Source organism: Rhea pennata, chromosome 3 (genome assembly GCF_028389875.1).
Source record: "Rhea pennata isolate bPtePen1 chromosome 3, bPtePen1.pri, whole genome shotgun sequence".
Lineage (NCBI taxonomy): Eukaryota > Metazoa > Chordata > Aves > Rheiformes > Rheidae > Rhea > Rhea pennata.
This window is the reverse complement of record NC_084665.1, coordinates 18,856,121-18,870,930: the sequence shown is the minus strand read 5'-3', so window position 1 is coordinate 18,870,930 and position 14,810 is coordinate 18,856,121. Positions and strand designations below refer to the sequence as shown.

The 14,810-nt window shown below is 43.9% G+C and overlaps 1 protein-coding gene across 1 annotated transcript in view; it reads right to left on the bottom strand.

Annotated features, from left to right (window-relative positions):
* The window catches only part of CAPN13 (calpain 13), a 41,474-nt gene extending 32,514 nt beyond the window's left edge, over window positions 1-8,960 (bottom strand). Inside the window, exon 1 of the mRNA XM_062571296.1 lies at window positions 8,724-8,960. Within this exon, the coding sequence (XP_062427280.1) occupies window positions 8,724-8,960 (237 nt within the window). The remainder of the gene's footprint in view (window positions 1-8,723) is intronic.
* Window positions 8,961-14,810: the final 5,850 nt, after the last annotated feature.

Genomic DNA, 14,810 nt, shown 5'->3' with positions numbered 1-14,810 from the left:
GAAACTGGAAGACACCCTATGGTTATTAGTGGTGCTACTGTCACCTTTTAACCCTTTTTTTCCAGAGGAAAACCATTTCTCTTGAGCCCTCATACTTTGGTACCTCCACAATGAAGTGAGAGGAGATACTCAGGCACCTGTTCTTTAGTCTGTTCAACTATTCTGAGGGATGGGAACTTGCGCTGGGTACTCACTGGGTTTTCATTTGTGTTTCTCTAATGCTACTGACACCTTTCAGCAGGGGCTCTGAGCAAGGCTGCCAAAACATGCAGCTTCCTGGGTGACAGGAGGGCAGAGACACAGAGAGCTTTCTGAAGAAAGTGGAGCAGGTATTGTGCTTCAGCTTAGCACTGGTCTGTGAATGTTTTGCTCTCTGAGTCTTTTCTTTTGTGCTTCATGCACAGCTAAAACAGATATGCCTGGGCTGCTTTTCATCTCTTTTGGTGAGGAAGCTAGAGAAAGGAGGCTTAATCTCTGGCTGCAAAATCCCACAGCCCCGGCTGACTTTATTTTTAATTCAGGGAGAATTTTCCTTGCATTCAGAGACTCTTGCTTGGGCAATGAAGGAGGAAACACATCAAAGCTTGGCCTTGCACACAGAAACTCAAGCCATTCTCCGTGCATCAGCTATTGGCCTGGGATACCTGAGTGTTCGGGTCTGAAGGGTCTGAGCATCCCCTGTGAGTAACTCTTGGCATGCCTCTCCTTGGCTGAGGATCTATTTTGAAAGAGAAATCAGCCCTAAATAGGAAAGCCATTGCACATTTAAGGAAATGAAGAGATAAGAGGGAGAAAAAACATCTGAATAAGAAAATAATACAGCAGCTCTTTCTTAAGCAGGTCCTGGCATTTCTTCTCCCCAACTGATCTGATACATTGTGTGCTGGTCTCATGTTTGTGCAGTGTGACTCACACAGTTGCATGAGCTCAGCATTAGGAAAACAGTTTTCTGAAATAGCTTTGCAGTGATCAAACACCTGTAAGAACCTCCTCCAGAAGCAGAAGGTGCAATGCAAGGCAGCCCTTTCAGGCTAGTGGGTGGATCATGCTCCTGCAGCAGAGCTGATGCCAGAGAAGAACAGCCTGGGTAGGCATCTTCCTTAACAGAAAGCCTGCATGTGGCTTTCACATAGTCACGCGTGTGTGCCCTGGTACTTCGGGAACTTGTGATGAAGGGTCTTGCTCCCATTGGGTGGGAGCAGACCTGTGGTTACCAGCTACAGTGGTTGGTCACCATACAGAGGAGCAATAGCTGTCAGCCAATCTCCTTGTCCCTCCACATCGGCCTCAGATTTCTCTTTTCTGTGCCTCTGTTTCCCCGTCATCAATTTGCCTCTCTCATCTGGGCCTGTTCAAAGCCTCTCATAAGCAGGAGAGAATCACTTGCACAACAAGGCTCTGAGCTTGGCCTATGTCCCCCTGCTCAGCATCTGTCCCTCTGCAGAAACCCTGTGGCAAACACAAGGTAAGATCCCAAGGTCACTTGAAACAAGTATTTCTGGTTGAAATGGCAGCAGCTTTCATTGCTTTGTGTGCTGCAGTCAGAAATGGCAGGAAAGAAATGGCAATGATAATATGACTTGTGTTTCTGCAATTAGCTCTCAAGGCTCAAGAGAAATAGCCAGCGTCAGCTTGCTTCAAAAGAGTGGTCTGTGTCGGCAGCAGACTCTTTCAGTGGAGCTATTGGGAAGCAAATAGGTCTGAATCAAGGACAGGAGACAAACAGAAGTAGAATCAAAGGCAGGAGGGGCAGTGGTGGTAAATTGCAAGACCAGGTATTCAGAAGAGTTCAAGGACAGTTTGATCTAACATCCCCTTAAGTCAATGGTGGAAAACACATTCTCTTGAAGGATGTGATATAGAGCCCAAAGGAAGTGCAGAGGGTTTCTGAAAAATTAGTGGGGACATACCTGTGATGGGTACAGTGCTTTGGAAATCTGGACCTTCTCAACTGGAAGGAAGGAAGGAAGGAAGGAAGACTCCAACTAGCTCATCTTCCTTCAAAGGCAAGAATACAGCAGCCATAAAACAACAGAAACTATTGTCTATTATTAGAACATAGCAAAGTACATAGCTACTCCCAAACAAAATGTTCAGGCCTCACAATTCACGAGCACTCAAATTGCGTAACAACTACAGAAGCTACAGATGTAGTTCTAGGTCTTTCCAGAAAGAGTGCTCTGTTTCATTATAATGAGGCTTTGTGGATATTTTCCCAAGAGTTTTCAATTTTATTTAGAGGGAGGAAAAAAAGAGGGCATCCAAAGAGCCACATAGTCTTTTCTCAGAATATTTAAGAGGCCAGTGATTAAGGCAGTCATATGGGTTGTAAGTCCCTTCTCTGCCTAAACACATCCCTCTAGGACTAACCTATCATGATTTGTTTTTCCTTGGCCCAGTGAAAACTTCATTATGTATTCAAAATAAAAGCAAAAACTTTCAAAACAGATCAGTCCATCCTCTAGTGAATGGTCTTACCACGGAAGCATTGCTTATCCAAAGGTCAGGATGGAGGATTAATTTGAGAGGTGGAAGGAGAGAGCCCCATTTTTATCCTTTTATCTCTCATTTTCTTTTTATAATTGCTTGTCTTCTTTAAGGAAAAGCAAGTCCTCAGCAAACACTGAGAAGAAGTTTGGGGTGAGTGGTATAGATGTAAGTCTCATACAGATATAAGCATTAGACTAAGTGGATCAAAGATCTTTGTGAAAAATTGAAGGCCTGGGATAAAATTTCATGGACAGCATAAACTGGTCTGCTTGCAGGTTGCTGCTCAATAGAGTGGTCTGCCTTTGGCTTCTTTCCCACTGTTTCCTCACTGATCCAGCCTATTGCGCAATCCTGTGTGCAAGTACAAGGGCAGCAAGGGTTAAGAGGCAGAAGACTCTTTGCAGAGCTAGTGCCCTATCAGATCAGTGAAACTCTACAATAAAATTACAGCCTTACTTCTATTCCCATCAGCTCCTCTCATAGCTCCATGTCTTTCCTTTTGACTGTGCTTGTGTTACTGCCTTATACTCCAGCCCCACCTTCCCAACACATCCTGTAGGCATGAGCCATACAGATACCTACTCAGTGGCACACCAATTAAAATAGCAAAAAGGTTACTGCTGGCTGAAAGCCAAGCTCTCTTCTCAGTGGGACAAATCTTAAATCAGAATGATTGCTGTGCCTTTAATAGTGTTGCTCTGGATTAAGAAGCGAATGTGATACTGCAGTTCCCAGAGCTAACAGCATTGTCTAGTAGTAAGCAGAGAAAACATCAGGCAAGCCAATGATGTCATACCTGCTGTAAAACAAGAAACCTCCACAGAATAACTAACACAGAAATAGGCCTCTTGGAGTAACTAGGGAAGACAGAACAAAGGAGCAGCCACACAGGGTCAGACTAAAGGTCTAGTTATTCCTGTACCTTGTCTTTGGCAGTGTGGTGAAGGAGCAGAAGAATAGAACAAGCAGAAGCTAACATCTCTCTCACATACCTCCTCCCACCTTCGCTCGTTTGGTGTCTAAAGGACTTTGTGGGATGGAGGCTTTCTTTGCATTTTTATGTTTAATAGCACTTGTGGGAATCACTCCCTTGGCTCTGCCTAATCTTATTTTTTACTCATATTCTGCTTTTTATGCTCTAGGTGACCCTGCTTGAGCAGGAGATTGGACTAGATGATCTCCAGAGGCCCCTTCCAACCTCAACCATTCTGTGATTCTGTGATTTTTCTTTGACATTTCATTAAAACGGAAAAAACACGCTGAGCTTGAAGGGTTTGCTTGCACCACCAGGAGTCAATTTCCTGCTTTGTGGCAGAATAGCTGGGTTCCCAAGCTCCTATTCTCGAAACAGCAAATGCCTCAGTTCCTTCAAAAATAATCAAACAAAAAACAACAACAAAAAATAATAAAAGACCCCTCCTCTGCTCTCTCTCTCTCCTACAATGGAGGTATGAGTTGCCCATGAGTATGAAAGTAAAGTTCTGCTGAAGAAGGAACTACTGTCCAAAAAAACACAAGAAGAGAAAGCCAGCTCAGATTTCACTGGCAATCCCCTTTTGTTTAGTGTGGTTCAGCGCTAAAACACAAAGAAAATTGCACCAAAAAAGGTAAACACAGAGCTACCTTGAGCCTGTCAGAGACTACTTCTTTAGAAGTCTTGAAATCTATGCTTGTGTTGGCAGTGGAAACTGTGCTCACAGATCATACTCCTATATCTTAAGCAAGGTCAATAAAAGACATAACTAACAATGAGAGGTCGACGGCAGTGATGCATCAGCTTTGTTGGACTTCAATTCAGAGTGGTCTTTTTAGTCTCTCACTATTTCTCTTAACAATTTTCTCTGCCAGGTTAATTTGGTCCAGGGAATCAAAGGGAAAACAAGGCACTGGAAATTGCCACTTCTAATCTCTAGCTTGACACGAACTGAGAGTGTCCTCTGAGCAGGAATCGTGTGCTCTGCTGAGGTATCTACCTATATGACACAGGGACCTCTTCTAGGGCTGTGTGGATCGCTCTTACAGCCCAGCAAGATCCTGAGCACCTCAAAGCCAGGATCCTTCAGCACTGCCCATGTTAGAAGCGCTGGTAGGTTATAGCATCTGCCCTGAAATTTTCGAGTCTTGCCTATGGACAATGTCCCTCCACACAGCTTCCTTCCACGTCCCCCAAACGAGGAACCCTCCAGGCAACACAGCAGAGACTGAGATAGTGTTAGTTTGTTAATTTTACCTCTGTATGTAGACAAGCAGGTAGCCAGTGCTGTGGACTACACAGCACACAAGACTATTACCTGTTCAGCCTTGCTGCTTGGAGGGACCTAAGCTAAGGCTCAGTAAGAATTTACTGTTCTTCCCAGTCACACTATTTGGTGCTAGCTAAAGTTTCCAAAGTGGCACAGTGTTACCAGCCATTCCCTCATGTCCCAACAGAGCCATATAACCCTGCTACGTGACCAGGCAGCCTGACAAATGGGGAAGTGTGGGAGTCAGCAGGAGATCCCAGGTGCCACATTTCCCTCAAACAGCGGTGTGTACATTCCCTTCGCAATGTGTCCTTTCCTAAAGTAGCAGAACATGGAGATATCATGTAAATAAACCTCGCTAAGTCTAAAGCCCATGCAGAGAGGCAGATACAATAAATGGTGATGCACTGCAGCTTCCTTGGCCCAGAGATATTAACTCTGAAGTTGAGGTCAGATTCAATCAGCTGAGTAGGCAAAGGTGGAAGCAATGGCAGGCTGGAAAAGCGGCTCTCATTCAATTACACTAATTGTGCGTGCACGCACACACACACACGCTAAGGTAAATTGCTTTTGATTTTTGTCAAGGACAAATACCGAACAGCTTCTGTACCCTTATGGGTACTCTGAAGTATTAAAGCTGTGAATTTCCACCATTAACGGCTGGAAAGTGGCTTTGCCTCTTATGAGAAAATGGCCCTATAGAGTGACAGAATTTCAGGTAGTGCAGGGCAACACCATTTGTCATCACTGCACAGTTTCTGTAACTTGTTTAAAGATGTTCACATGACAGTCCACTTTTCCCTTTCTTTTTTCATAGATTTTTCATCTACACTATTAGAGTTAAGTTTTTAGGTTAACTTCAAACCATCACCTGATTTCTTTCCTTAATAAAAGTTGTCTTTTTCCATGATAGACATATTGTTCTGGAAATAAGGTGAAACTTGCACTGAGAAGAGGCAGAAGAGGAGAGGAAAAAATGTGAGCAAATCCTTTTGCACAACCACTGAATCAAATAATTAATCAATTTTCCCAGCAAACAAGCATTGTCTCAGACCATATCATTTTGCCCAACACTTTTCAGCTGCTCACTGCAGTAGCACCAATTCCCTGAGTCTTGGCTGGGGGTACAGGTCATACTCTTTGCTTATGTTCACATTTAAGCAGTCTCTTTCTGTAGCCTCTGTCCGAGAGACTTCTTTTAGACCCTAGTCTTCCCTTCCCATGACACTAGCTACATGAGACAAACACACCAGCTCTTGCCTGGCAGGACCTCACTCCACAAAGACCCTTGTTGCAAACTATGGGGCTGTGTGTGGAGGAAGGCACCTGCTAACACAAGTATCTTCTTCAAAATTTGTTTCTTGAGGCAGAGATCACCTTTAGAAAAATGCTACAGCAGCTTAGGCAACAAGTCTGATTCTGGTTACAGTGTCAAGGTAACACCAGGCTCTCCAAGAGCCTGATGGCAAGCAGCTGCAGGAGCAGGAGGCTGTGCTCTGGGAGACCCTGCTTTGATTCTTGCCTCTTTCTCTGAACAGCTGCATATCGCCAAGAAATGCCTTCAGCAACTTTACCCATTGCCCATTTTTACATTTTAAACCATGAACTCCACAGATCAGAACTCTCCTTACCGGAGAGTGCAATGGGCAACGTATCTATCTCAGTAGTGGTGGGAGGGCTACCTCTGCCGCAAAGCTCTCCACACAAACATATGTAGTTTGAAAGATAACTAACGTTACAAGGTCAAACATTCAGAATTTAGCACCATTCACAATTCACATTATCTGGACCACACTAATTCAGTTTTTTTCTACATCTGCATGATATTATGCATTATGATTAGAACAGAGTGCAATAGCTAAAATATTCATTGATAAAAAGTGGAGATTCAGCATGACCAAAACATTTTGTGGCTTCCTCTGTTCTATTCCATTTCTTGCATGAAGGAAAAGCACCAAAAAATGAACGAGTTTATTCTGAACATTTCTCAAAGGAACATCTGATTTTTTAAAATCTGACATAATTTTTCAAGTAGAATTTCCCTCTGACTGACTTTTTAAAAAAACAGTGATAAAAACATTTCTGTTTAGTCTAAAATAGTATTTCTCTTCCATTTTTCAAAATTATGGGTGAATTAAAAGACCAGTGAATTGCAGAGCTCTTACAATACAATCTTTAATTGCAGGATCACATAACTAGTTTTCCTACAAAGCTCTTGTTGTATTTAGTACTTTCAGCCCCACCTCTAGCAATGCCTGAAGTACCACATGCAAAATCTCAGTTACAAACTGCTCGTGTGTTTCAATGGACATAGAATGAAGGCCTAGGGTAAAAACATGGCCGGTAGCAGCTCACGCGTAATGGGAAATTGCAACGACTGCACAATACTATGAAATTAGGAAGAGCGACATTTAAAATGTTATCTTGGTGCTCCTGATGTGTTTCCCTTTTCAGGGACTTCCATATCAAATTGGCTCACTTTATAAGTCAAAACAAGTTGTTTCTAACTGTCACCACTGAGTACTGCTGTCTGAAAATCAAGCTGTTTTCTTTCTGCTTTATACATTACTGCCGCATATGAAGACTCCAAACTCTGAACGTAATTGGCAATTCTCTTGACAATGTACAAGGTAAAATAGAAACAGCATGTTGCCCAACTGCTATATTGGATCCGGAAAAATGACAGCAGTTGTAATTGCTATCTGTCACTTGAATAACTAGATATTACATGACTCAGAAGGTAGAGGCTCAGAGATTAACAGGACCAAGTTGCCATTTCTGTCACAGGTACATTTCTAGCCAATTTTTTAATGTCAGAGGGAGCTAGTGGTGTTGGATGAGAAAAATGGGGACATAGGTTAAATTGGTCACACTCTGTAGGCAAGATGTAACTTCAGTCACTTTCTGGAAGACTTATTCTGGTATGAAACAGTCTACCCTAGGGAAATTACAGGTATCTTTTAGCCTAGCTAGACAAATCCCTCAAAAACAGATTGTAAGGGCAATCCTGCAATTGGCATGGCAGGAGTGCATAGCAAGCTGGATTTATTCCTAGTATCACCAGTTCGGTGGGACAAATCCAGAGGTGGTGAATGTCTGAGACCCCCTCCCAGCAACAGAGGTTCTTTCATACTTCTGTGGGATGAACTCAGATGGGATACAAGGGAAACTAAATGCATAGAAGACTAGGGCAGAGTGCTGGAGAAGGATCGAACACAGCTGCCTGCCTTATCCAGAGATTCTGACCCCACGACTCAGTGGAGCTGTAGCTAGACCTTGGCCCTGGAGCTTTAGTTGAACTGACAGACTCAGGAGTTGACAGACCAGCAGGCTGTCTACATCCAATAAAAGAGAGTGCATCAGTCACAGCCAGTGAAAACTCACATAGACCGACAGCCATGGGTGAAGCCACATGGGCTGCAAAGTGGAAGGTCAGAATCTACATGTTTACCAAAAGCAAGAATGAAAACTTCAGCAGTTAATTTAGGTCACTGCTTACTTCAGGCAAACTTAAACTGAGGAATGTGTTCATTTTCAGAACAGAGCAGAGACAGGGAATTGACTAAAGCGGGCAGTTTGTGAGTCTCAGGATGTGGGGAGAACTTGGAATAAATAGGCTCTGCAAAGGTTTGGAGTTTGGTTAGCTTCTGCCCAAGAGATTAGGGCATACAATGTCAGCCTTCTCCCGTAGGCTGCTTGCAAACCTCACTGCCTGCTGAGGCATTTTACAGTACCATCCTCCCTCCTGCACTGGCCTGCAAAGAGGAAGCCACAGGGCACACACAGAGGGAGGTGTTGTAAGGAGATTTTCTTCCCTCCACGTGTCTCTGTGAGCATCCCTCCTTGCAGCATCATGCTTCCAGGTGCTTAAGCTCCACTTCCATATTTTAATCCAGGCCCCATCCCTAGAGGTGAAAGCTTTTATACCCTAGAAGTCACCACCCCCCTTCAGAGGCAGCACTTTGAAACCCCACAGCTGGCATAACTCACAGTTGGCCTCTTCCACTGTATAAGCCACAGTTTGTCCTCTGGGAGCAAGTTGGGACCAATGGAGCTGACATGAGCTGGGAAGGTGTCATCCTCAAATAGCAGGCCTTGGCTCAGACATGAGGCTCGCAGGTGGCTAAAGTCCTGATTATTAAATTTCTTCAGGCTCTGGAGGCTTCCAGCTGTCCCCACTGTTTTCCAGTCTTGCCCTAACCTCCTAGAAGAGTTGGGGGAGAGCATTGTGCCCCTTTCCTGCAAAGGAGAAAAGACAGAGACTGCTGTTAATTACCAGCTCTGAGGCAGCACCCTGGGAGCACACAGGGAAAGTGGACGCCTCTCCAAGCAGGTTCTGCAGTGGCAGCATGCAAGGCTGAGGCCAGTCACAGTGACAAAATCCTTATTAGCTGGAAATGCCTGGGGAAAATGAGGTAGTCAAATCCCAACTGGTTTATCTTAAACCAGTGCTGTCACTGTTACAAATTGAATTTTGAGTCTTCCCTGAGGACAGAGAGAACAAAGCTGTTAGTGAGATACCACGCTGCTGTTGAGGGACATATGCAATGTAAAAGAGGATGAGCTGCAGGATGGAGCAGGAGCTGCAGACCCAAGGGAGGAAAGGAAGACGGTACCAGCAAGCAGGCTGCCTACACATACTGATAACTCTTCTGCCCATGGACTGCACTTGTGCCTAGGGCATCTTTGGAGTTATTTACCTTATTCTGTTTGCCCAGGCAACAAGCGAGCACTTGTCAGTCACTCCCTACAAGAGAAATGCACAAGGCAGAGACTAGCCTGCTGTTGCCTCTCCTCTGGACCTGCTCGAAAGGCCCAGATGGATTCGTATGTGGGCTCCTACCAGCCTCCACAGATGCTGGACCAGACTCACTAGGAGCTACAGTGCTGAGATGGGACCAAGCTGTGACATCCAGACCTGCATCTGACGCTTACTGTTGGCTGATGTGAATGCACTCCAGGGTCTGGGCTTTTTGGACTCAGCAGTTCCTGCTGGGACCAGTGTTTAAACAGACTCAAATTCTAGATTCATATCTAAACTGGGGAGATACTGTCTGGTGTCTGTAGGAGTTCCAGTCTGGAGAATGTTTGGTCCCGCCTTTGTTAGATGTGTTTCTTTGTTTAAAGGCAAGAGGTGACTCACTTAGGAAAAATGAACATTTCACATACACACAGTAAAACTCTGGTCTGGTCAGACCTACTAACACAGCTACTGGCACAGGTAGGAAAAAAATCTGACTGATAACATCTCCTGTTGTGGATTTTGTTCCTTTACAGTCACTAAAGACCACAGCAGGACTCTTGCCATAAAAGATCTCCCTTCTTTCCAAGGGAGGCAATACATTTCAAGTGGAGACACTAGCCTGTGGGATGAGAGTGCTTTGGGGACAGGAGTGAGAGAAAGGCACAGGTAGGGACAGACAAAAAAGACTTGCATATTCAAGGGGCAGTGGAGCCAGGCTTTTTAAAGAGCAATTTGTTCTGTCTGTACAAAATACAGGTTTCGACAAGCACTCATCTTGTGCCCTTCCCAGAGCTGCATGGATCAACAGTCAGATGCACACGTGTGCTCCATCTCCTGGGGATTGTCCTTCAAGCTAAAACACTGTTAAGGATTTCATAATTCAGAGAAGTACCAACAGAGGTTGTTCTACCTGTCCTGCCTCCTGGTTCCTCCAGAACATTTGGCCATGCAAAGTTACACACTTCTCTGGGTACAACGTTCTCAAAAAGCCAACTGTCCTGACCTTTAATTCCAGTCTTGTCCCTTTCTTTACAAAAAGGGCCTTACTGAAGTTGTGATACAGATCCCCCACTTTTTACTTAGTCATCGCCTTTTCTGGTGCTTGAAGTCACTTGGCCTTTTGGCACTGTCCTCTCAGGACCTGTAATAATAGCCTAGAAAAACAAGGAGTTTTGTGTCTTACTATTTTAATTAAAAACCCCCGTGAAAAATCAGAAGTAACCCTCAGCCAACAAGAATAGAGAACATTCCCTTTGGGCCTGCATTTTTTAATACAATAGAAATAAATCTTATGTAATGTACCATAACATGACAAGGGAATGGCTTCTTCTTAACAAATACTCATTTGAAACTGTGCCCAGGCCCCATGCATGCTAAGATCTATTTCCTGCAACAATGTTCCAGCAAAACTGATTACTAATTCCAGAACTCAAATTAAAACTAACAGAGCTTGAAGGCTGGGGCTGACTCGCGTTCCTTCTCTTCTGACAGAGAGCAAGAGTTTTTAGCGTGTGTGTGCGTGTGCTTAATTACGTTGTTTAACATATCCAGAATAATTTAGCAACCAGAGTGAAGAAAATAATACACTTAACTACTTTTCCCTTCAAGAATAACTTCATCAGCATTGCAGGCGCTGTGTCTAGGTGCGCACATGCACAGATACACAAGCTCTATCTCCATCTGCAGCCACCAAGCCCACAGAGCGGGGCACAACAAGTTCACCCCGCTCACTGTGTGCTGGACCCAGCACAGTCTACATGCCCTCTCCTTTTGGAGCAGCATCCTGAATGCTGGCCATGGCTCTCTTCTGTTTTGCTCTGATGGATGCATCAGCAACAGCAAAGATCGCAACATCTGGTAAGGCAAAATACTGCCTTCCTGATTCAGGAAGTTACAGTTACTGAACTCTGAGGAAGAAAGTGTGCTTCAAGTGACAAAGTTATAATGTATTGGGTCTCAGAGGTACTGCCCTTGGGCTGCTCCCTGACACAGGACATGGGGGAGGTGGGGGGATTTCAAACACTTGGAAAAGCTCGTTCAGACAAATTGCCAAACACTGGCAAAACCAGAGAGACTGGTACCCTTTTCCTAAGAAGGGAAATTTTTATTCAGAAGGCGTTAAAGATACATTTACTTAATACTGGGAGCTTCTCCAAGGTATTTCCTTATCTGAAATGCAGACATGAATCATGCCCAAGCATGCATCTACTTCCCTCTTCATGTTTTCCAGTCCCTCTCTTCCTTCTCAGTAGACCACAGGTTATCAGTCTCTGAAGAATGGTCAAACAGCAAAGGGTGAGATAGGGAAGTGGGTCAACAAAAAAGCCACAAGGAGAAGAAGAAAAGAGGTCAGATGTGACAGCTGGAAGGGACAGACAGGAAGGCTGAGTATCTGAGGATATGGGAGTTGAAAGGTTGGTGACCACCACAAAAACTAGCTTAGGAACCCAGAATTTTCTGTAGTCACAAACAGCTTAAAATCCACAGGTGAAGGGTGCTCCCCATTTCCCTCCAGCACTCATTCACAAAGGATGTCAAGCCACCAGTATAGTCAGGTACTCAATGAAGGCAAATACTACTGGAAGCTAATCATACTTCACATAAAGATTTATGTCAGAGCATACAGATCATTTCCTTCAGTGGCATCTTCTGCTATTTTGCACTGAATATTAGACTGGAAATTAGACAACTAGAAACACTGACTGTTTCGTTGTTCAGCTGTCCACCTTCTTTTCCACTCCAGTGGCATCTTCTGCTATTTTGCACTGAATATTAGGCTGGAAATTAGACAACTAGAAACACTGACTGTTTCGTTGTTCAGCTGTCCACCTTCTTTTCCACTCAACCATTTTTTTCAAAATATTTCCATTATACGTAGGCTCAGCTGTACTTTAGGAAGAACATTTGAACTTGCCTCAGACACTATAAAGAACTCCAGAAGCACAGCAGCCCTCCTTACTCTCTTCCCTCTCAAACACTTTAAAATATCAATGTACTGTTAATTTCATCCACAATATTCAATACAGGCTACAGTAATGCAAGCCCTCATTCCCTCTAAGACCCTGTCATTTACACTTTTGGAGCATTATATGAACTTTGAGGAGTCAGTTTCAGAATGCTCTTATCATGAAAAGGCTTTGAGTTTTTAAATAAGAAAAAACAAATGAGACAGCCGTGTTTCAGTAACTGCCCCACAGCAACAATGTGGGCAAGCAGCAGCAGAGCAGGAAACAACTCGGATGCCCTAAACATACAATGCATGAAAGCCTTGAGCACCTCAGAAAATCAAAACCAAAGCCAAGCGCTTCAGCAGCTCTATGAGCGGTTATGTTTCCAGTGGCATCTAATATGACCTTCTGCTCCAAATCGTCTACAAAGTTCTTCTTTCTGGCTATTAAGACAATTTCCCCTTCATTTTCATACATAGCATAGGATTGTTCCAGCTACCCTTCTTTGCCTCATTTAACAGCAGAATATAGTAACCATAGAGTCCTCCTCCAGAATCTCCACTCCAACTTGATCCAATTATTTCTGACAACTTACCATTTTACTGCAAGGCTCTTTTTAGGATGGCAGATTCCTCTTTTCTTTCCCTCCCAGTAACATTAAGGATGGTAAACTATACTTTATTCTATCTCCTCAAGACAGATTCCTCTCAGTGTGTCCATGGTACTTTTCCAGCACTATTACTTGTATTTTGCCTACTTTACCGTGTACTAAGTAAAACAGCAAAGTGATATTTTACCTGCAGCACCTCCGGTGGAACTATCCAGCCAAAACCAACAGACTGACAGACGTGATAGCATTATCCTGTGTTACTTTATAGAGCAGCTTTTGCTCCTCCTTTAATAAACGTAATCAGGTTGAATTCAAGTTCAAGGCCAAAAAACAAACAATATGACTTTGTCATTGTTGTTTCATGCAGCTACTACAGCATATATACATATGCACAAGCTGGCAATACTCACCATGAAATAAACAATATCAGAGCTGCGTATCATTCTTTCTGCAGCAGTATAAGAAGCAAATACTTTTAGGCCAACACTTGTTAGTATTTACACTACACTCTAATACCAGAACTTGAATTCTATATCAGTTTACTCACTTGGGTAGGTAGGACTGGCTGAGGAGATAAGGGTTATCCATATGATTAGGAACTGGACCACATTATCCTAAAGCCCAAAGTCAAGTACCTAGCAATGGTGTAGGGAGAAGGTTGTTTCATTTCTGGGAGGCCAAACTGAGACAGCCTAAACAGGTCCAGCTGCCAGGGGAATGATGTGCAGCAAGTTCCTGAGGCCGTATGCTGTCCAGTTTGAGGCTCCTCAATGAATCTGGAGTGAATCTGGAGCATATGACATAAGAGGAGAGGCTGAGAGAATTGCTCTGTTCAGCCTGGAGAATGGAGTCTAATTACAGTCTTCCACTACCTAAAAGCAGTTATAGAGAAGTTGGAGCCAGACTCTTCTCAAAGGTACACAGCAAAAGGGCAAGAGGCAACAGGTACAAGTGACAGTGAACCAAATTCCAGGTGGTCAGAAGGAAGAAATTTCTTCAGGGTAGTTTGGCTCTGGGAGGTAGCAGCATTTCTACCCTTGGAGACATTCAGCTGGACAATGCCATGAGCACCTCGCCTAACTCTGAAGCCCTGATGTGAATATGGGTAGGACTCAATGACCACCTAAAGTCCCTTCTCAGAAATTTAGCTTGGGGCTTAACACAGAAGATAGAACCAAAGTCTACTTCTTTCCTTACCCAAAACAGCTGCAGCACCTGGGCCGAGAAATTTCTCTGGAATGAGATTTCTTACTTTAATTACAATTTCTCTGAGGTGTGATGCTAGCACTTTCCATAGTAGTTGGTCCCCAGGAGCCTGGGGAAATGAGAACATAGAAATGTTCATGAAAAAGACAATTCAGCTTCTTCTTCAGTGTTTTATTCAGGTCTGTGGGACTCCAGACCTGAATCTTTAAAAACTGTGCACTGTATCTTGCTTGTTCACATTTCAGGGTTCTCACTTCCACAGGAGAACTCAATCTTTAGCAAATTCCAGTGGGAAATGCATCTGCATAAATTACAGCAAAACCTGCCCCAGAGAGCAAAACAGGTGCAGTTTTCCTTTAAGAGTTGTTTTCCACTACTGTTATATAAATAAAAGCTGATTGCACCAGAAGCAGGGAGTAAAGATTTCCTTCGTTGCAGGAGAGGAGCTCTGGGGTGATAAACGCCAGTGCTGCTAGCTCATCTGACAGCACGCGTGCTGTTAATCGCCTCCTCTCTGGGGAAATGGCAGGTATATTCCCCTTAAGGCATGGTGATTCATTGTCTGGAAC